The 23,886-nt window shown below is 42.5% G+C and overlaps 1 protein-coding gene across 7 annotated transcripts in view; it reads right to left on the bottom strand.

Moving 5' to 3' along the window:
• Nucleotides 1-23,886, bottom strand: part of RALYL (RALY RNA binding protein like) — a 583,573-nt gene that overhangs the window by 96,331 nt on the left and 463,356 nt on the right. For all 7 annotated transcript variants that reach the window (XR_002125025.1, XM_019651620.1, XM_019651619.1 and 4 more), the window contains one exon: nt 6,869-6,944. Coding sequence is in view for 6 of the 7 variants with exons in the window: in XM_019651620.1 (XP_019507165.1) it covers nt 6,869-6,944 (76 nt within the window). In the remaining variant the exon portion in view is untranslated. The remainder of the gene's footprint in view (nt 1-6,868; nt 6,945-23,886) is intronic.

Below are 23,886 nucleotides of genomic sequence, written 5' to 3'. Positions count from 1 at the left end.
GCAAGGGCATTGTCGTTTGGAATATAAAGTCCAGAGAGCCCCTCCCTTCCAGGCAGGAGCACCAGACAAGGACCCAGTCTGGTGAGAGGCCCACCATCCTGCTACACTCCGGTGGGGACCTGCACCATTACTCTCAGGGCTCTGACTTTAATACCCCACCATGCAAAGCACCGAGGACAGAAACACAGGGAGACACAAAGAGCAGGTGGCATCAAGGGCCACAACACTCGCTTCTGATGAGAGGCTTTGGTTCAACAGAAAACCCTGTTTTCACAAAGGAAAGAAAGCACCTATTTCACGACAGGCTGCGGCATCTAAACTCCAGTTACCGGCTCGAGGAAGAGTGGCATGCCTTCACGGGCGACTGCCAGCTGCGAGGATGTGGTGAAATTCCAGCCCCGTCCATCCCACGCTAGCTTGTCCATTCCTGTCCATTTCTGCCCGCCCCAGAGGAGGAGGACTAAGTCACCGGTGAAGAGGCCCCATGTGATTGGCCGTAAATATCCAAGCCTGGCCTCTTTCTTCCAGTCCTTGGGGCTGAGCAGACAAGCCACCCAGGGGTGAGCCCATTCCTGCTTTCTTCTCCTCCAGGCGTGAAGCTCTTTGGCTAATTTGAGCCCAGCTGCTCTGTAGATGCAGCCACCGTGGAATGCCACTTTTTTTGGAATGCCATTTGTGACAGGGTGGTAAATTGCCTTGGGAGAAGCAGAAAAGAAGATTGTGGCTTCTTCTACTGCAGTTTATCCTTAGCTTTTACTGAGAGACTTCATAACAAGAGTTCCATTGGTTTAAAAATATCGCGCGCGTGTGTGTGTGTGTTTGTGTGTGTGTGTGTGTGTGTGTGTGTGTGTGTGTGTATCACATGCCTGCTACTGAGGATGGTTCCTACTATGAGGGCAGATGATTTCATATGTGAGAGAGTTAGGGAAAGAAATTGTTTCCTATCACAGATTGGAGTACTCTGTTTTAATAGATGGTTACATAAACTATCACGCACCGTCTTTTTGCCTTGGCTGCCAGGACTCTCCCAGCTAAGTTAGACACTCACTTGTAATCCGCTACTATTCCCTCTGTTTTCTAACTATACTTTGCCTGATCTCACCTGCCCACCCCACCCCACCCCCGATTTCCATCTCATTCTTGGCTCTTATTATTTAACCTCTTTTTAAAAATTGGTGCATGGTTTTTCTTTCTTTGATTTTATCATAAATTACCTCCACTGAAACAAACAGAGCTAGTGTCTTTCAAAAAGCCTTAGGAATGGGTTCTCTGCAAGAAGGAATTGTCTGTAGCACCCCCCAGTCTCCTTTTACTGCCACCATGTTCTTTCCGTGTTCGAGAAGGTATTCGTGGATGTTTATGCATAAAAACATAACAGGGGATTGCAAAGAGGCCATTTTAACCTAGCAGAGAACTGCCTGCTCTTTTAATGGGTCTTGTGTCAGCGCTTCTTCAAACATTTTAAATTAAAAGGTTTATAAATTACATTTGCTTAGTGTGAAATGACTGACATAACTAAACATAATCTTTTCCAAAAAAAATTGTTCTTTAGGCAATTACAGGAAATGTTAAAGTGTTTAGCTGACTGTAAATTTTAGCAACATTATCATAGCTCAAGGCTCATTTAAAATAACTTCTTTAAATATTTTATTACAGACCTTTTCCTTTGAATAATCATAATAATAACTACAATTTGTGTGGAGTGTCTGTTACAGTTCTAGGTTCCTTAAATATATCATCTTTCAGGGAACTTTTATTCTTCCTTTCGGAGCCAGTCCTGTGTAACACTTTTTCCACCGAACATACTTATATAAAACATTTGCACAATTTCAAACCATCCACAAAGTGAGTGAGTGGGACCTTTTCTGGTTCAGCAGCAGTTCATGTTCGATTGGGAAGTGTAAATTAATGAGAGCTCACCCTCGGTTACCCGGATGTGTGGATATTCAGCTGTGAGTGTTACAAGTGGATGATTTTTGGTATTTTCTCTTGTGGATATTGGCAACCACACTTTTCCGTGCCAGTAACTTGGATGGAAAGATTGGCTGAGGGGCAGAAAGACTGCGATCGCCACACAGAAACAGCAACAACCTCCTCTTGAGCTGACCCTCACTCATAGGCGTGTCAACGCTGGGGCTTGTGTCCATTTCAGAGGGACGGGATGTAGTGCAGGGGCAGGACTGACCTTGACGCTGACCTTCTCACACAGAGCCCACGCCTGCATGGCTTTCTGAGGGGCCCACCTGATGGGGTAGGTAGAACGGAAGCCTTGACCGGTACGTGGGAAGAAAGTGAATGTGTATTATCCTTGAAATTATAAAAGGAGACAGAAAATACATAAAAGAATCAATAACTAATTGGTAAACATTTCTCGGCATACAGGGCAAGTCAATGCTGTGATGGCCGGGAGACTTTTCCTCCATATTGATTTTTGCTGTTTAGCATTAGCGGAAATTAGCTTCTGTTGCTTTCGTTTTTACTCAAGGTTCTAGGGGACATTTTGGGTCCTCTGAAGGTCCCCTGGTCCCATGTTGTGACAGAGTCACCATGAAGGATGATGATAGGACTCCTGCAGGTCAAGCAGTAAACAAATCCCCAGCGAGATTTTGCGGCAGAACCACGGTATCTGGTTCGGAAAGGTTTTTGATCTCTGAGGTCCCTGTCATGGCGCCCTCATTCATGGCTACCACCACTGATTGTGGTGACCTGAACATGCTGATACTACAGGTTATCCTGTGACATTCTTACGGTCTTCACGTTACCTGCAGTGACAATCTTGATTCCCACAGCCACCTATGTGCAGCGGGAAGGCTGCTACGAAAGGCATCTGTGGAACAGCCATAGACCATATTTGGGGACAATACACAGTAATACCCATGCAGTCAGCGGGGTGAGACGCTATGCTTTCCGGGCCTTCCTGAGCCATGTTCTCTGTGGCTGGGACGGCTGCCTCTAGGTGAATGGAAGCCTGGACTTGGTCAGCTCTGATCAAGTGTCAGCTTTACTCACATCAGAGAGGAAAGGTCTGTCTCCTCTACAAGCTGAAGCAAACCCATTGCACAATTTTCATTTAGCAATGATTTAGCACTGCTTGGAACTTGGCATGCCGGGAAACTCACTTCCTCGGGGAGAATAACTGTTTCGGAGCCCCACAGATGCTGTGTGATGTGCACAGCACATCTGAAGCAGCAATTTATTAAAACGTACTGCATTTTCTTGAGAGAATGCATTTGCTATCCACCATTAGGACTAGGTCCAATATTTATGGAATGCTCACAAATGACTAATTATGTTTTATACACAAAGAGCCTCTAATGGGAGACATTTTTATTACAAGTGCTATTTTAATGAATTGTCTGTCTTTATAAATTCATGTCCAAGATGGAAATCATTTACTTTTGCTTCCTTCCTCCAACCCCATGCCTGAGCGGGCTGCTACTTAGAGTCATGTGATCATTTCCCCAGTTGCCTAAGCTGGAAACCTCAGACGTATCTGGGATGCTCAGGGCTCCTTCACCCCATTTCCAGTCACTCTCCGTATGCAAATGGCTCCTTGGTACCTGCAGACTACAGATCCTATTGCTTTAATTTGATACGCAGGCATTTGGGATCCTGACAGCCGGGGCCACTGTCACGTCCCAGTCTCCGTCTTCACAAGTGGACGATCCTAGCTCCCACAATGACTTTCTTCTTGACCGGCGTGCCTGTGACATGCATGTGTTTCTGTGTCTGGCGTGCCCTTCTCTCCCCTCTGTCCGCTGAGTGGACGTCTGCTTGCTCAGAAGCCAGCTCAAGTGTCATCCAGGCTTGCCACCCTTGGCAGGATTAGCAGTGCCCTCGCTTCGTTTCTTCTAGAACTGGATGCACATTTCATTGATGTTCCCTATTTATATGTTCCCCCTAAGTCATGTACAAGACAGTAAATATTTTGCAGCTTCACTATGTTTTTAAAACATTTTTGTGTCCTCTCCGTATGCCATGTCAGTTTAGCGCATGATAAACGCTCAGTGCAGGCCGTTCAGCCGAGTCAGAATCTTATTACAAGAAGTAACAACGCAAGTGAGGCCTCAGTGGGCATTCCACGCAGACACCACTTTGCAATTGATGATGGAAAGTGGACCTAGGTGAGGAGGAAACCCTGGCAGCAGACCATCCCCACCTCCAGTTGAGTAAACAGACCCAGAGACACAGCAGGTTAGGGCATGAAGGTAAGTCAGAGGAACCCAATAACCAGACCAACCAATTACTTTTATTTTCTCATGCTCGCTGCTTGTCTGCAGCCGTGGCATTTTCTCTGTTATTTGCCAAGAAGAACTGCTAATGCAGAGCCCAGACTACAGCAAACGCACAGTAAATATGTCTTGTATGGATGAATGAATGAGTGAATGGAATTATTCCAGCTCTTCCCTGTTACAGATAAGGAAGTGCCCAAAGATGCAAACAGGGAGCAGAAAGCACCCTTCCGCAAGCTGCTGCCACAGCCACACTCCCTGCACCCAGCGAGCTGCTTTCCCCTCAGTCTTTGGTTTTACCTTGTCAAGAAAGTGATGCAACTATTATGTTAGATAAAGAGCTTGGAGCTCGAAGCCTGTGCCCTGTGAACACACAAATAGGAGGTAACGCTTGTTCTTATGCGACGCACAGTGTACGGTCTTTCCAGTGCCGCCTGAGGGTCACAGGCAGAAACAGGGCTGGTTATTGGTTTGGGGGGGGGGCGGGGAACCTCTGCCTTCATAATCGTGCTGTTTAGATGGTGGTGTTGTGTGCTGAGCAGATGAGTGACGACGGTGAAAACACAGCTGGCCTACACCTAGGTTGGGTGTCACGATTATCAAGCTTACATAAGAATGAGAAAGCATGCAGAAACGGCTTTCTCAGCAGCATGATCACTCATTTGTTCCCTTTGTTACCGTTTGGCAATTTCAGTGCATCCCAGACTTCATTTGTGTAAACAGATGAAAATAGGATAAGGAAGCTTTTCCCCACGGATGTGATTTGTATACAATATATCAGATTTAAATGAACTTCTGCTTCTAATTCTCTTGTATTCACAATTCAACGTAACTTAGTACTAGAGAAATAACAGTTAAAAAGGCGTTTGTTTCCTGTCACAAGCTTCTGTTTTCATAAGAAAATCAAAACACTCCAGGACCAGGGAAAACAGGAAAATTAGCATCAGTGCAGAGACAGTGGTAACTCTTTGATAAGAAAAGAGGCCATCAGCAGTTTCTTCTGTGAATAACTGAACTATGACTTTTCAGTTGTTTTGTATTAGCTGCAGCTCTGTGCATACATTTAAAAATGAGTCTGATCAGATAATTTGCATTTCTCAGTTGTATAAACGTTGCCTTTTCCCTGAAAGTACAGAGAGGACCATTTGCCTTTGGCTGGGGGCTTTATCTCTACCCTTCTGCATCAATACTGCCTTCTGACCAATTATTAACATTTGCTAAGCCCCGTAGGTTTCCAGCTTTATACAAATATTGTGATTAAAATGAAATAAATTCACACTGCCAAAATAATAGGAGCGGTTAAGACACGTTCCTATTATATCTTTAAAGATCTACGCCGGTCATTCGTTAGGCCGCGTTGGTGCATCAGGCGTGACAGGTCCTCAGAAACAATGACAGCGAGAAAGAGATAAGCTAGTTTTCGGAGCACACAGACAGGGACACAGCTCCCAGCTATCTTCTGAGCACTTTTCTTACGACACAATGTCAGAACATAATCAATTTTGATGTGTATAACTCACTTCTCCTTCATCCAAATGAGATCAGAAAAGAAGGGGGCCTTGCTGGATGTGGAGAGTGAGGGGTGGAGATAAGGATCTGGGAACAGACCTGATAAATTGGATGATAGGCGATCTCAGTCGGCTGCAGCAGTTGGCTAAGTCTAACAAAAGGGAATTTAGCCGAGAGATACCCAGTCAGCACTTCTGAAAACTGATGGCAAAAGTATATGAAGTGGGACATATGGCTTAACAGCAGAATGTGATTTTTTTTTTCCCCAAAAGTGGCTGTTTTTAAAAAACTAAAGTTCCCTTAGCAACTTAACTCTTATCTTCTCCAAATCGACTGAATTCTACCTAACCTAGTAGGAGCACATACAGAACAATAAAGATGTTACATGTGGTCTCCTCAATCTGCCTGGGACCGAGAGGGTGGGTGCAGGCAGTGGGGCACGAAAAAGGGGGAGGCCAGCATGTGAAATGGACCCAAGCCCAGCGAAATTAGGACACGTTAAAGGAAGTAGGGATGTCCCTGTCATGAGAAGAGGAAGACTGTATTGTTGTTTTAGAGGAATGGAGGTGAAATGAACATGTACTTTGTAAAAAAAAAAAAAAAAAAAGAGGCTGACTATTCCAGGCGGAAAGAATTCAGGGGTCCGACCTCAGGAAGCATGAGTTTGAGTGCTGGTGCCACCCTCTCCCTGCGGTGGGACCAGGGAGACCGCTCAGAAACCGCCTCTCAGCTTCTTGATCTGTAAGATGGGAGTAGTGCCACCTCCACGGCAGGAATGCTGGGAAAATCAAATTAAATTTAACACCAGGTGGAAAACACCTGCAGTCCATGGCATGTGGAGGTCAACAACACCGACCTTTCCACCACTTGTCAGGCAGCATCATGAGAGATTTTTATTAGATTTTGTGAGAGGACCATCTTGTAGAAGGGCTGTTGACGCGGAAACGAGGCTAGGCAGCCAGTGCTGTGCGATGTATGTGTATGTTGGCCACCAGTGTTTTCTTGTACTTTTTACCCCAATAAGGACTGCTCCTTATTTGACTCCTTATAGGTTAACACGTATTGCCGTTTAAAGTCGTAAGATGTTTTCACCACTGTGTATCATAACATAGTGCTTGTTTACTTACCTGTAAAGTGCAGAAAGGGGCCTCTTACTTCCAGGTTTTGGTCTGTAGGGTTTGGGTTCTCCAGCCATGTTGATATCTGAAAGCACGAAATAAAACAGCACGGATTACGGAAATATTAAACCCTCTCAGGGAAGTATACCAACATTTTATTTTTCTTCCTGCCATTGGCCTAGGCAAATGTCACATAGCATTCATCCATTCAACAAGGATTTCTGGAGCACCTACTCCAGGCCAGGCACCGTTTCTGATGCGTCATGTACCAAATAAATTCACACTGCCAAAATAGTAAGAGCGGTTAAGACACGTTCCTATTATATCTTTAAAGATCTACGACGGTCATTCGTTAGGCGGCGTTGGCGCATCAGGCGTGACAGGTCCTCAGAAACAATGAAAGCGAGAAAGAGATAGGCCAGATCCACGGCATTGTGGGATTTACCTTCTGCTGGGGGGAGATAGACTGTAGGCAGCAAACATAACAAATGAGAAAAATACGTAACATATTGAAAGGTGGCAAGTAGTATGAAGGGTGAAAATGTTGAACACGCGACGGGGAATCAGGAATGCCAACTAAAAACGAAGGGGGTGAAGCGAGAGAAGAAGGCACGTCCGTCCCCTACAGGCACAGGACTGCGACCCCGTCTCTCAGAGGAGGCAAAAAGATGCTTAAGTGTGTGACCTGGGAGTATATGCATAGAATCGACCGACCTCAAGCTTTAAAAAATACGCAAAACTGTTAAGATATTGGAACGTTGGGTGGCAAAGGTTTGGGAGATGATGTAAACAACTGGATTTAGTCAAGTTGAAATTTCCAAAGAGTATAGGAAGGAAAAGCTAAAGGAGGAGAACTTCAAGAAAAATGTGAAAGACGTGAAGGACATTATTCCTACAGAAAAGGAAGGGCCGACTTCCGTTTCTTGTAGAGTGGACTTAATACACCATATTAGGGATGGGCGAGCCACCCACCAGTGAAAACAACCAAAACGATCTCTTTTATAGACCGTATCTCTTTTTTTTAAAAAAGTACATTGAGCTAGCAAGAAATGTCCTTATAGACACTAAAGAGTGTTCAAGTGTGTCATTTTCCTTTGAGTGTACAGAAATTTATACTGAAATATGCAAATGTATAGATTCCACCTGCTATCGTGAAGGTCATCCAAAACCCAGTGGCAGTGGCCAGGAATGAGGGTGAAAGGGGTTGGGCGTCGTGAAGGGACAGGGGACAGTGGCAGGGAGCTGAATTCATCAGAGAACAGAAAGCCCCGCCAAAGCCTAGATGCACAGGCATTCCCCCTGCAATGAACTGTGTAAATACAAGATGTCATTGTGTCCTCAGAATGAGGACTTGAGTTCTCAGGTCTCAAGAGCTGCTGGTCTTGAAAGGAACAAACAAACTGAGGAACTGGCATCTTAACGGTAAAGTCTGTGGTCCGTGACCGAGACACCTCGGAGGCTTTCTTCCTGGATTGTCCTGGCAACGCGTCAGGGACCCACAGGTAAGGCCAGAGGAAGAGGGTCAGGGTTCCACTTTCTGCCACTGTCCTGAGAAAGGGGCTTCGGAGGAAAACATGAAGATAGAGAAAATAAAGTGTCATTTCTTCAATCCTTGAGTTTGCAAACAGATGCATACCAAATACTAATATTTAGCAATCTCATGTTATCCTCAAGAACAGATATGGGTTAAATCGCATATATTTACTTGGCCAATTCTTGTCCATGCACTCCTACAGGTGACAGCAACAGCATTCTGTTTTTCACGCCTCTGGCTCTTGGGAGGACATCTCCAATTCTACATCCAAACAGGTGTGACTCTGCTTTGCTCCCCTGTTTTACTTTATGCCATCGTTCCAATGGTGCTGACCACTGACTGCTCCCTGGGACCTGGGGCTTCCAAAGCGCTGTCATCACCTCACTCCATTCTTAGGCCCTTCCGCATCCTGCTCAGTGCTGCTTATCCAGCACTCAGTGGGCCTGTCAATCAAGTGTCTACAGACCTGCAGGTGTAGCCTTGTAGGGCTTGTTGTGTGTCTAGCCAGACACACCTGGTCAGCACTATCCTAAAGTGATGTGTGCCTAAACAATCTTCTGGGAGATGGTAATAGGTATGTTGCCAAATAAATGAATGATAGTAAAATAAGTTTGGTAAAATGCATCATATATCCTTTTGTTGGCTATTGGTATTGCATATTAAAAAAAAACAAAAATTCAATTGTGTTTTGCTTAAACACACACACACACACACACACACACACACCCCTTTTGGATGGCACACCTGGTACCATCCAACCAAACAGCTCCCCCCCACCCCCCCAAGAACACTGGTTTACAAGATACTCTCTGAAATATTTAGAAATAAATAAATAAATAAATAAATAAATACACACACACACATTTTATTGGGGAACAGCCATGGTCATTGGTTACACATTGCTTGCGTGCTACAATGGCACAGTTGACTCTTTTAAGGAAGGCACAGCTCACAGTGGCCCATGTGGGGATCGAACCGGCAACCTTGGTGCTATCAGCACCATGCTCTAACCAACTGAGCTAACCGGTCACCCAGGCTACCCAGTAATTCACATTTATTTCTTTGCCATGTGCTCGGTCAGGAATATCCTCATTTATAAAGATAATTTAGTCCTTTCAATTACATATGACTTAGAGTGGTACAATAATCGGACACTTGCTACCCACCTCTACCACTCATGGTCCCCACTGGCATAAGTCACGCCCACAGAAATTTAACCTTGATATCAAAGTGATGTCTGCCTTTGACTATAATAAGGCATCCACATTACCAATGTGATTATTGTAGATGGAGAAAAAAAAAAAAGAAAAGAAAAAACTTTCCTCAAGGAATTAGTGAAAACTAATACCATTATTCTTGGGATATTTTTGTTGTTTCCTTCCCCAGGATTAAATAAAAGTTTAAATAATTCAGCCATGGCATAGAGACTGCCAGGAAAACTCATTCAGAGTCTTTTATTGTTCACATTTGGAAGATTTAGGGATTCATTACTGTTCCGTTGAATAAAAATTCAGGAGATAAAGAAAATAGTCTGTTCCATTTGACAAGTAAATGCATAAAACCATACATTACCCCAGTATAAGCACCGTACCATTAAAATGTGTTTTTTCGCAGCTATTATTAGCTTAGATCCGCAGAACAGTCCCGGGAAGGGAGCAGTGCGGGAATCATTATCCCCACGTCGTGGATCTAGATGTGTGAGAGGCTGCGAAATCAAATACGTCGTTAGCTCAGCTCACAGCTGTCTTTATTCCTGAGCCCGGTCCGTGGCCAGGCACTGAACGAGTGGGACAGGGGATGCCTGCCTGACAGAGGGGACGGCCTGAGCGTCAGCAGTAGCCTGCACCTGGCGCTGCAGCAGACTCACAGTCTAGAACTTTCCATCCTGTCTCACTGCTCTTACCCAGATATTGGATAGTCGCATTTTCTATGCCTCTCAAACCTGGCTTGGCTGAGGGACGCAGCGTGTAAAGGGATGTACTCAGAGTCCCCAGGGGATCTGGCATCACAAGGAGTATGACTAAAGGAGTGCTGTGGGGACATTGCTCTGGCAGTGATGGGAGAACGCACTCAACCCTCAGCTGAGCTACCTGAGGCGGGTTGGCCAGGTAGGTTCAAGACCCCAAGGTTTGATGGGGCTGCCCAGAAATGCTCTTATTCTAAGGAAAAAAATGCACTCACGCTGCCAATGCCAGTCCAGCCCACTCTGTGCTCTAAAACAGGACCATTCGAAGCCTTTTGAGCCTCAAGTTGAGAGTGGAGCCGATTTCATGAAACAGCAAATGGCTCTCTAATGTTTTTCCTTTCTCAGAACCAAAGCTAGTTGTAACATCTGAAATATGTCCTTAATAGAATGTTAAAATATTCACGGTTATGGGACTGAAACTATAGTCTCATTTTACGGGGCAGTCACTGAATTGTGACCATTTTAATGAGCCTTTGGGCCGAGTTTCATAAATTAGTTCTGACACAGCACGGTGGCACGCTGGCCTCTGGTTATTAGAATGCTAATGGAAAGATCCCTGGATGGCCGGGTTCCCATTTGTTAGCAGAGACCGCGCGCTGCTCCCGACTGTCTGCAAGGACAAATATAAGTGGGGACTTGAACTTCCTGCTAATTACCTGGTCAGCTGATCACTGTCTGTGACTTATTTACATTCAAACTTTCTCCCCCAAAGAAACTGAAGTGAGACAAGTAAGCACACCCACTTGGATGTCCTTTTTCACTGACTGTCTAGTGTGTTCAATGGTCCTATTAAGAGGAAAATAAAAACGCCGCAAATCATTCATTTTCACTGATCACGGAATGATTGGACACACAGAGCGCGCCAGGACCTGTACTCAGTATTTGGGAAATGGACACACATGTAATTTGTTTTCTGGGAAATCACGGGGAAGACACACCTGCGGCTAACTACAGCAAATGTGACAGCATCACAAAAAGGACGCAGACGTCGTGTTTTGGGAGCATGGCGCCCGTCCACTATCGCTGTGAATGCCCTCACGGGTTTGTTCCTGGTGTGTGAGGTGGCTGTTAGCAGTTTCATAGAACCACACTCATCAGCAAACTCTGCAATCACCTCTGCTCTACCCATGGAGCTACGGAGACCCATTTCTTTTCATTTGTTTGCTTTATTTTTTCCCACCAAAACTCCATTAGCTAGTTGTCAAAATAACTTTGATTTCCCTGGAAGCATAAGTGGCCTTGAAACTTGATAAAACTTTGTGGCTTTGGTGCATGTTGAATCAACGTGTAGTTTAGTTATTTAGCAGAGCGCACAAGCACACAGGTCCAAAGCCAACACAACATGGCAAGAGTTGCCACATTCGAATTAGTTCCTAAAACTTGTATCATTTTATCCCAACATTTCGCTGCTTATTTTATCCTGGATAAATTTTTTGAAGGATGTGTTTCTATATTCCATGAACATCTCTCAAATCTCTCTAAAGGTCACAATGAAAGGCATGTTTTATTGAGAGAAAACCTCCAGAAACCAAACGAGTCAAATACTGGATGGGGATAAATGTTCGCCAGCAGCCCCATGATACGTTGAGGACATTGCTTGCCAATTTTAGAAATACACTTAATGCTCTATTGACGTCAATCGTGGAGACAACCATGATGATAACTAACCAAAAATACCTGGTGAAAAATAATTGCAGCTGCACATTCATTATTAATGCATAGACTTAACATTATTAATGCACAGACTTAACATTACTAATGTCTTTGCATCCTAAGACTTTAGTTTCACATTTGAGGATAAACTATTTTATAAAAAAGGTACAATTCAACCATGGAAAGTGTGGGTTTTGTCTCTGTGAGAACTGTCAGATTCCCATCAGTGAAGTAAAGCAGACCCCAGGATTTGGGTATCGCTTCTCTCTGTTCCCGTCCTGTTCTGACTTCTCTCTTTTCATATGTGTATATATGGACTTAACTTTCTCAAGTGTCTAAAACTCCAAAGCTACTGTTCTGGAGATGTTATAATTAGTAAGTACAATGAACGCTAATCAAATGCCAAAGCTAATGTTAGGTAGCTAACTGCATTTCATGTGGAGAGTAGCATACAACTCAAACATTCAACGTTTGGTTGGCCGACAAGCAGTGGCTGTATCATGTAGGAACCTGTCTGAAATAAAGGCAAAATCCAGGTTCCATCCCAGACCTAACAAATCCGAATCTGCATTTTAACAAGACACAGTGACGGCAATGTCCATTGAAGCTTGAGAGGCACTGACATATAACACATCTAGCTAAAATCCCTCCCTTCAATTATTTTTAAGGATTTTATTTTGTAAACTGTTTTGTAAAGAAAATACTGAGAATTCTGAGCAGGAAAATAAAGCAATTAGGGAAGACACTTGGAAAACTGAAGTTTAAATTGAAGTTTTAGTTTAAAGGCTTAGGATGCAAGAATGCTATCTTAACGTCATCTTGGGGATCATAATGGTTGTTATCATGTACTCATATATCATTTAACAGTTAATCACATTTTCACACATATTAAAAAGTAATTTTCACAATACTCTTGTAGGAATATCTTTTTGAATTAGTGTTTTTGTTTCCTTTGGATAAACACCCAGAAGTAGAATTGCTGTGTCAGAAGGCGTTCTTGATGTCTAGGATACCTGACCCAGGTGCTCCGAGGCATGGATCACTGGTAGAAGATCAAGAATACGACTTTAAAGAAATATTATTTATTAGTGACTTATGGGCATTAGAGGAAAATGGTAATAGCACAGGTAGTAGTGAGGTTAAAAGTCAGCATTTTATAAAAGTATAGTAGACTTTGCACAGCAGAGAAGACTGGCCAACTAATAAATTTCTGAGGTGTAAACTGATCTGCACATCCATGCATCATCAATACCACTGCCCGCATTTGACAAGTGGTAAAACCTTAAACAACAGAGATGGTAAGCTGCATACAGCCCCCCGTTAGTATTCTGGCAGGGGTCACACTGAAACCAGGTTCCTTCTGATTCTAGATGCACATCCCTCCAACCACACCCAGTTACCTGCTCCTGCTTGAGGAATTTTATCCTATTGCTCTTGGCAATTGCACACGCCTGAGAATCAGAAAGCCTGGGATGTTTATCTGCACTGGATGAGTGACATGGCGGCCGCGCTAGAGGTAGGAAGGAGACAAGGTCGGAGTGATGCGGTGTGAGGACTCAGCTCACCCCTGATGGTTTCAGAGATGGAAGAAGGGAGCCATGTGCAAAGGACCTCAGAAGATTCTAGAAGTTGGAAAAGACAAGGAAGCATCCTCCCTGGGGCCTCCAGAATGAAATGCGGCCCTGCTGACACCTGGCTTTTGCCCCGTGAGTCCTGTGTCGGATTTGTGACCCACAGAACTCCGAGACACCAAATTCAAGTCACTGCGTCTATGGGAGTGTGTTACAGCAGCAACAGAAAACTCACAATGGTCTTTCCTTCAAGAGGCGGAGCAGAACTGAGCTCTTCTTGAGTGTGGGCTGGACCTAGTGACTCACTTCTAATAATACGACAGAATAATAAATATGACTTCTAATGAATATGGCAGAAATGAGCAGAATATGGCAGAAATGGGAGAGCACTTTCGGAGTTAGGTCATAAAAAGACAGGGTCTTGTGTCTTGGGTGAACTCTCCCTTTCTCTTGGGTTTGTCCCTCACTCTGAGGGGGCTGCTGCCATGTCACCAGGCACCCGTGGGGAGGCCACATGCTGAGGAACGCAGCCCTGCCAGCAGCCACATGGGTGAACTTGAAAGAATAACCTCCCCCAGGCAAACGTTTGCATGGTTGTAGCTCCAACTGACACCTTGATGGCATCCTTGGGAGACAGTCTAAACCAGAACCACCTCAGATTCCTGACCTATGGAAATGGTGAAATAATCAAGGTTATTTGAGGCTATGAGGTTTCGGGATAACTTGTTATGCAGCAATAGATAACGAATACAATTACTCTAAGGTTTCTACTTCCTGACCCAAAGACAGAAAATAAGCAGAAAGGAAAAATGTTAATTAGGAGAGCATTGCTCCAAATACACTTTGATGTGAACGGCATATTCCCATGGAAAGGTATGAGAAAATATTCCAATATTTTTAGTGTCACAATGAACACATAAAAGCTGACACTTCTGTCAGTATAATTTAGTCAGCTTTTGTTCAGATTATAAATGGAATTAAAACTTCAATGTTGAGAATAAAATTTCTCATAACACACAATTTTACTAAGAATACATTCATCCATTATTACACATATTTTAATGCATCAGAGCTGTCAGAACTATTGTGAGATCAACAAAGGCAATTAACCTCTAATTTTTTTCTCTGTTCTTTCTCCTCTTATAGTTTTGCTTTTGCCTGTGAAGTTTATACTTGGTGGAACAAAGCATGTCATAAACTAGGTTCGATTAATGGGTTTTCTACTTTGCTATATAAGAATACTTTCTAGATTACAATTTACAAAGTTGAATGACTTTCATATATATATATTTGCATGTCTACTAAATAAAGAAAATAACCATGCCCTTCACGAGGCTTTTATGTGGAATTTCAACTTGAATATGATTATTGAATTAGAACATCATTTCCTGTTTTCCTTTATGAGTGTAATTTGTCTCAGCTGAGCAAATATATGTACATGACAAGTAGCCAGGTTCTCCCCCACCCCCGTTTTTTGAATTCCATTGGCATTCAGATCACAAATTCAGTACTCACAGCGTCTTTTACATGGGAGTGTTAATCAAATCCATTGCTTCTGAATTGCTAAAATAGAATCTCCTAAATCCGACTTAATATTGACTAGTATATAAATCACCTCCATGTACAAATAAAGGGGGGGCAGTCACACTGGGGATGCTTTACTCCATGGGGTTGAATGAATTTCCTCAGTAAATGTTGCAGATGAGAAATTGTATATTTGTATAAATTACTGTCCGTTCTTATTTTTTCTGTGAAATCAGAACTAATTTCACCTTTGAAACTACCTGCTAAGGAACTTTCCAGTGGGTAGAGATTATGTATTTTTATTTTGCAATGGCTTCTTTTGCTACGGCGATATTTGATATCGTGTCTGATCTGAGTTTAGTTAATAGCATAGAGTTCGATATTCCTAAATTATAAAAAAAAAATCTCTAAATTCTACTTAGAATTCAGCAATAACAGATTAGGTCCTTCTTTCTACACAGAGGATGCAGAATTCTACTCTTCAGAAGAACTTTTTCTCTTCCATTTATAGTCTCCCTTGTTAGTCTGTCAATGACATACATCACTGTTGCTTAATTATGAGGGGGGCGGGGCAGATAAAGCAGCACACAATTTCAAATAAGAACGGTTGTGTTCACATTCATTGTTCCTTAATCAAGTAAGAAATTGGTAAAGAAGAAAAATAGTCTTTGTACATGTAAAAGAGAGAACAGTAACTGGGATTTTATTCAGAGTAATCAAAATATGCTGCCATTATGTGAAGGAAAATGTACTCATCTACAAATCAATTAGCTCTGCTAATGAAAAGCTCCAACAGCCTTTTATATAAGTGTGTCTTTTATAATGTCTTTGCTTTGCATATGAAGCTTAGATAATAAATCATGACAAGAAACCACCACCAGCATTTTGAATATTAAAACGTGAATGTAACTAATTATGCACAACTTCTCCTCTCCTCAGAGTGGGTTCCAGGGTCAGCAGGTGACGCTGTATAAATTATGTTATAGCCCGACTGTGGTGTGACTAGTAGGTTCCTAAAATATGCACATCAGGTGGCATTAAGCCATCAATATTTATTCTTAGAAAGGTGACAATTCAAAGATGGCAAAGCAAATGCTTTTTAATTATAGCTGTGATTTGTGACTAGAATTAAACTGTCGTTAGAGTGTTTTAACATGTGTTCGCTTCTATAACATCTAGGACAGCGGTTCTCAACCTTCCTAATGCTGCGACCCCTTAATACAGTTCCTCATGTTGTGGTGACCCCCAACCATAAAATTATTTTCGTTGCTACTCTATAACTGTAATTTTGCTACTCTTATGAATCATAATGTAAATACCTTTTTGTTTTCCAATGGTCTTAGGTGACCCCTGTGAAAGGGTCGTTCGACCCCCAAAGGGGTCACGACCCACAGGTTGAGAACCGCTGAAGGGAAAGGAAGAGAGATGGCCCCTGAGGGACTGCCACACATGGTTCATGGAAGCTGGCTGGGTCATTTTGGGTGCTGATCCCATCAACCTCCCCCTTCATTTTGAGGGCTACCTATCAATAAATTTTTATCTCCCTATTTCCAACCTCTATTATTTACTTTATTGTTTCTTTTCCTTCTTTATTAGAAATTAGGCATCTGAAAATATGAAGGTCTGACAATTAAGATTGAAACTCATTGCAACGATATTGCTAACCTTTTTTTGATATCAGAGGGATTATTCATTATGAATTTGTACCAACTGAACAAACAGTTAACCAAGTTTACTATTTGGAAGTGCTGAAAAGGCTGCATGAAAAAGTTAGACGACCTGGACTTTTCGCCAACAATTCATGGCTCTTGCACCATGACAATGCACCAGCTCACACGGCTCTGTCTGTGAGGGAGTTTTTAGCCAGTAAACAAATCACTGTATTGGAACACCCTCCCTACTCACCTGATCTGGCCCCCAATGACTTCTTTCTTTACCCGAAGATAAAGGAAATATTGAAAGGAAGACATTTTGATGACATTTAGGACATCAAGGGTAATACGACGACAGCTCTGATGGCCATTCCAGAAAAAGAGTTCCAAAATTGCTTTGAAGGGTGGACTAGGTACTGGCGTCAGTGCACAGCTTCTCAAGGGGAATACTTCAAAGGTGGCCGTAGTGGTATTCAGCAATGAAATGTGTAGCACTTTTTCTAGGATGAGTTCGCGAATGTAATTGTCAGGCCACATATGTCTGAAACATTTATCTCTCCATATTTCTAATATTCATATTGGTTTTGTTTTGGAGGGGAGGGTTGTGGATACCACCATGGTATATTGGTCCCAATACCAAATGTCCCTTATGCTTTCTGGGTATATTACTAATCTCAAATATTCAGAAAAACATGTACGTTGCCTCTGTTTGTTCATGGCAACAAATTATAACAAATTTTCTGTAAACCTTTTTGGAAAGGCTTAGCTTAAGCACAGCTTACATGATTTAAAATTCTGTCTTCAATACTTTTAGCGCAATGGTATTGTGAAATGTCAAGAGCACTCAGTAAGAGGCTGTTTTTTTTCTTTTACAATATGCCACATTTTACCTTTTTATAAAGCTGTCAAGTCAGAAAACATTTGCAGTCAAGAATAAGTAAACTAAATGCATTACAAATTTAGTCACCATATACAGCTAGAATCCTCTTGGATTTCTACTGTGGCCACATACGTCTATTATTACTTTTGTATTAATACTTAAACTATATGTGGTTTCATGTTATAAAACAATTTAGACTGACATTATTTGCTGTTTCTTAAAGAGGCAGTTTACAGAAACAACACTCATACACACACTCACTAATTCAACCACGTTGCAAAATCTACTAAATTCCTTAAACACAACAGTTTGCCAGTTCTATCTAGACGGTATTTAAACGTTTTAGTTTGACGTTGCCAGGCTGAACTGATGTGCGGTTTATTTATGGTGACAGTGTCTGTCACACACATGGGCACAGTGGCCCAGGAAACATAAAGGGGGGACCACTGAGATGTAGAGGACCCCCAATACACACCAGCATCCTCAATGCCTTGAGAAGGTGCTTCCGTGGACTGTATGTTAGACACGTGTGTCATTGTGACAGCATAGCTGGACATGGGGCCATCGGTGACTTCCACAGAATGTCTATACCCAAAGGCTGCGACTCAGCCTGGGAGACAGCAAGTGTTTGTCGGAGACATGGTGGCTCCTGTGCCTTGATGGGCCCACCAGAGTCCTGTTCTGACCCAGCCCCTCTCGCGTAGCCTGGAACACACTTGTGTAGCTTTGCCTGGCCCGACAGCTCCTTCACACGGCACATCTACTCTCCCTGTGGCCTCTTGGCAGTTGGATGTCAGTGTCCCCTGGTGTCTAAGCATTGGTTAATTCACAGCTGGTCTTAGAACCAGGTCCAAGAGCCAGACTGCCTGTGATCAGATTCTACCTCCCATATTGACCAGGCTGGAAACTTGGGCAAAGAATCACTATTAAAAAAAATGTGACACCCCAAATAATGCTTTGGGGAGGAATTAAATGAAATAATGTGCATAAGACAGTTGGCGAGAGACTGGCCTGTCATGTGCTCCATGTGTAGCTGGCGCTGTGTTCTCTTCTTCCCGCTCCTCACAGTCATGGGCCTCCCATGCCCCCTGGGTGGTTTCCAGCTCTCCTGTTTCCGCCTCTGCTTTCTGTCTCCCATTCAATAGACAGGGAGATGTGGGAGGGACAGGAGCCTTTCGGGAGTGTGCAGTGCTTTGCACTATCCTCTCCTTTCATCTTCACACCGAGAAAGGGAAGCGTGGTACCCAACTGGTGCACATCTCTGAATCCAAGGGCAGGAGATACCAAGAAAATCACTCACAAAGCATGAGGGTTTCGACACGAAACAGGGACTGATATCCAGGTGCACCGTTGGATGGCTATGCAGTCACTCGGTTTGTCTGATCTCCCTGGTGCTACCTGCACAGCAGAAAGGGGATGGGGAGAAGCTAGGTGGGCTGGCCAAGCTGAAATGACCAAGAATTGCCTCTTTGAACTCATAATTGAAGTCCAGATTCTGCCCTCTGAAAACGAGTATGAGCTATCTGTGAAGGGCAATGGGGTTTGTGGCCATAGGCTCACCTAAAATTGTTTCAACCTGGGGTCAGAAATGTGCACACATCAGAACATTTCGGAGTGATGCAGCAACTGGGTATCAGACCAAAGACAGACTCGCCACAAACCGAGCTCCTTGTCAAAAGAACCTTTTCAGGCCATCACTCGTATGTATCCTGATCTCATAACATAGGCTAAACAGCAGAATGACGTAGCCACAAGGGGAATAACACTTTTCCAAGGTCAGATACGTAAGAAGACAATGTCTGTAAACCTGTGGTCTCCTCTCCTCCCCACACAATCAATGTAAAAGCAGGACAGAGAGAGGAGGCTTGGGGGAAGGCGGGCCACCTTCAGCCATGGGCAGAAGGCTAATACTCTACAGGTAAAACCACAGCAAGAGCTAAAGTGCCCATGTCCCCACACAAGCTACCACATCCGTCTGGGAAGCCTGTGTTCATACTTTCATGTGTGAAAGTCATTTCTATCTCGTTACAACTACTGCATTTTGTTATAGCTGCCTGATCTCTATCTAACTAATACAGTATGGACGCATCATTTTTTAAAATGATTCTTCTCTTTATTTAACCCAAAACTGGTCCCGATGACGTTGAATTAAAAGGCTTCCACTGTGCTGTAGATGCTCTGTAGATACCGAAAGATGCTAAGTCCTTTCTCTTACTAATTTATGCCCTGCGATTTTTTGCCTGACTAGTTCAAAGCTCGGTTTACCTATCAATTCTTGTGGACAATTTCCCCCCATTCCTTGGTAAGGGTTTTTTTGTCTTTTCTGTTTGGATTTCCCTCTTTCATTGTAGTAGAACGCTATATTTATTAGTGATCGTCCCTAAGAGACAAAGCCTAACAGTTTTTCAGCACATAACAGGTGCTCAAAAGTGATGAGTGAAATAAGTGAATACATGACTCAAAAAGAAGGCAAAAAAATTCAGAACTGTGTTTAAAGTAAAGTGATACGGCCACAAGACTGGAGGAAAAGCATATAAGCAATGGATTATGCATGAATTATGTCAGCTAAGACACTAATAAAGTAATGTGGATAGGAGTGAACGGTTTTTAAACAATGGTAGCATCTGGGGTAAGGAATATGGGAAAAAAGGTCATGACACTCACTGTCTTTCCACCCATGACCCGCTAGCAAAGACTTCCTATGTCTAGCATTCACGCTGCATTTCTTTGACCATTTGGTACATATATCTTGTTTAATTTCACCATGTCCCCTGACTAGGTATTAGACAATGGGGAGCTTAACTTATTGTGGAGTTCAAGTCTCAGGACAGCACTTCTGCCATGACAGAGAATTCTCTCGTCAGAAAGTAGCAAGAACCAAAATGATCAGGCTAATTGCAGAGAGGCAGACGTTAGGGCAACTGAGGGCTACCCAGGAAATAGAAAGGAAATGAAGGACATAAAAGACTTAAAACTGGGGAGACCGCCTGCCCGATGACACGTCACACCGGATCAAACCAATATCAACATACAATCAGTAGGTTAGGTAGTAATGTCTTGTATTAATAACAATAAGTGGGAAATTTTGATTATGGTTACATAATTGCCATATTATTAAACTAATATTAATTAAACATTTGCATTCAACCTGGAGCAGATTCCAGATTCTGATCAAAGGATTAAATGTTGGCGCAGCTTGAAGACAAGATTCAAAGTAGATCTACGTGAAGGGATTCATTCAGAAGACTAACATGACAGACATGTTTTACTGTAAGCTATACTTTTTTGCTACAGTAGCTATTGGCTTCAAAAGTGTTCAAGAAAATATATCATTTCCTGTGTTTTTAAAGGAACTCAAAGAATTGCAGATATAGGAACATCAGCAGGATTATATGAGATCATTTTGTCCTTAGAGATTTCCCCCAAAGATTAAAAAGCAGAGCCAGGCTAGACCTTGATCACATCAAATTTCATCTGCGCTGTTCCTCTCTTGTCTTACTTCTCTCTCATCCATATTATCCAAATATTATTCAAGCTCACACTATGGCGCCGGAAAGCTGCACATTCTATTTGACAATTAGGTAAATTGTGCTGAACATTCCACGATTTCTACCTGCAAATATATGCTTGTGTTAATGAGCTCTGTTGAGTCATGGCCAAGAGTTAGAAGAGAAAAAAAAAATATGAATAGGATGCAGACTCCTCTCTGGAAGTAAGGAGATGAGATGAATTCATTCAAGCGGCGCTGGAATTTGCCTGAAACTTAAATGGGGTTACGGAATTATACTCCCTTACCCAATCAGCTGAAAACAGCCTAAAGGAATTCAGATACAAGGAACAAGGTTTCTCTAAATGGCAAAACTAGCTCTCAGTTGAGATATGTGGCCTTTGTTTCTGACTTAGCACACAGAAATTAACGCTAGGGGAATTTCAGGGCGTTTACTTGTGATTTGGTTAGAAGCTGAAAGAATGTAGGGTTCAAGGTTCCTCCTTGCATTCAAATATGTGATTAAGAGATAAATACCTATATCATCTTCTTGGATTCTGTCCGCCTACAATGGTAACTCTGTTCTCCTTACCTAAGTAACAATTTTTCAAACCATGAAAAGATTAAAAAATAAGTAGAGAAATGACAAATTACATCAAGGCATTACTATTAATTTTCTGTTAACTTTAAATATTTAGTGAAATCTGTTTAACTTGTTATTTAAGGTATTTGAAATAATGATTATACTTTAATAATATTTATAAGAACTGCTTAGGAAAAATTTGCATGCTAGGTTTATAAGTTTTCCTTTTCATGCATTTAAAATATTGAGAGAAACAGAGGTACTAAAGTTATATATTTAGTGTCATAAATGTTCTAGAAAACAGAATTAACTGTTTGTAAATGGGATTAACTTCACAGGGGAATTCAATCTCTAAAAAGAATGAATTTAAACACTAATCAAAGAACATGTAATCATTCTTGTTTTAATACAATTACCAAAAGTATAAATTAAATTTAAAAGTATGTAAGATGAGTGAACCTAAATTCTTATGCAAGTTAAGACTTAGATGTGTAACTTTAATAAATTGCATATGAATTTAAATAAAAAAATAACTTAAGAAAATACCTACATTCAAAACTCATGTTAAACATTATCTTCAACAGTAGCCTACTTCTTGGTTACTGAGTAAATTTTACTAATTGTTTTAAATGACTGTATTGTTGTTGAGTGTATAGGATTCAGGATTCAGGTATATTCTGACAGATTTCTCTATATTCCTTCAACTTTATGCCTTGAGCTTGTTTCTTATTGAGCTGTTTGGGGGGAACACTATACCATTTTTCATGTCATTTATTACCAGGGAATAAATAGAATTTCCTTTGCTACCTACAAGCTATAAGAAAGAGTGCCTTTTGTCTGGAGGTATAGTCCGTAAGAATAGCAGGACCACCCTTTAAGGACCAGCATGGATCTCCTTATCTTCTTTCCACTGAATACCATGCTTGGCTTACGACTTGATGCAGAAGCAGTTGTGCCCTTCCCAGAGCAGAAAATTACTCTTGGCAACATTATCGGCGTTGACTCTGAGAATTTGAGAAAGGCAAGCTATTTCTCAGCGTGCTCAAAGAAAGCACCACTAAAATTTTGAGTTCTATCTATATATGTTTTTCAACATTCACATTTTTATTTCTGATCTAAGATACTGTACCTAAGCCAACCTAAAGAGAAGGTCAGATAGTTGTATTAGCACTAATATTTGTCGGGAAAAGTTAATATGATCATTATTTTACATTTTCTTTTGAGTGACTTCCCCCATCCTGTGAGAGACGTCTACTGCCTTTGGAGAGGATTCGATTTGGGACTTCAGGAGTGCAGAGAGAAAAACAGTCAACTTGTACATTTTGGTATCCAGAGTAGGCGTTCTGAAATTGCAGCCAGAAAATAATCTTGGAAACCAGGCTTTGTTGAGCGATAAACGGATTTCCTCCATTCCTCCACTCTAGTAGATATCAAGAGACGCCTGCAAACTCATCCTAGGCTCTTCCATAGCTGGGGTGGCTACGGCTCCACTCATCTGCCTGAACCAGGAGGCTGCTTGCCTCTGGAAGAGGAGTGACAGGCAGAGATGTCCAAGCCAGAAAATACAGATGTGCAAATCACGCGCTGTGAGCCCCAAGGGGCATTGGGGAGGACGGCAGTGACATACAGACACCGTAAACCCAATAGCTGGGTTGAAGGAAAAAACAAAGTCACAGCGGTATTGCCCAGTTTCGTTTGGGATTCTGGAAGGAGAGGCCCTCCAAGGGCATTCCTTGCATAAATGAGGTGCCTCAGGGAGTCCAATTCTATAAGCTCCCTAGCATGTGGGAGCCTCATGCAGAAAACTGGGCAGCTGTAGGAAAATGAAGAAGCCACGTTTTTCTTTGCACTGCTGAGCCATGGAGGGTAAATCTGCGATGCCAACTTACACAACATGGCGCCTGGTCACGGCACACTTGTGTCCCTAAAAATGACTGTCCTCGCCACATTACACAGTAAATTACCACAGGGCTTATGGGGACACTCAGGTGGCTGCACAGCACTCAAAACTTCATGACGGATACATTAAATGAAAAGAATCCTGACAAAATGGTCGCACAGTCTCATACATGCGGAAGCGCTGAGAGACACATAAGCATTACAGGCAATATGGCACTTTGTCTTGAAAGAAGACCTGGCACTTGCTTGTGGAAGGTGGCCTGGGAAGGGTGGCCTGG

The sequence above is a fragment of the Hipposideros armiger genome, unplaced genomic scaffold, assembly GCF_001890085.2.
Source record: "Hipposideros armiger isolate ML-2016 unplaced genomic scaffold, ASM189008v1 scaffold_163, whole genome shotgun sequence".
Lineage (NCBI taxonomy): Eukaryota > Metazoa > Chordata > Mammalia > Chiroptera > Hipposideridae > Hipposideros > Hipposideros armiger.
The sequence above is the reverse complement of the archived record's forward strand: the minus strand, read 5'-3'. Positions and strand labels throughout refer to the sequence as shown.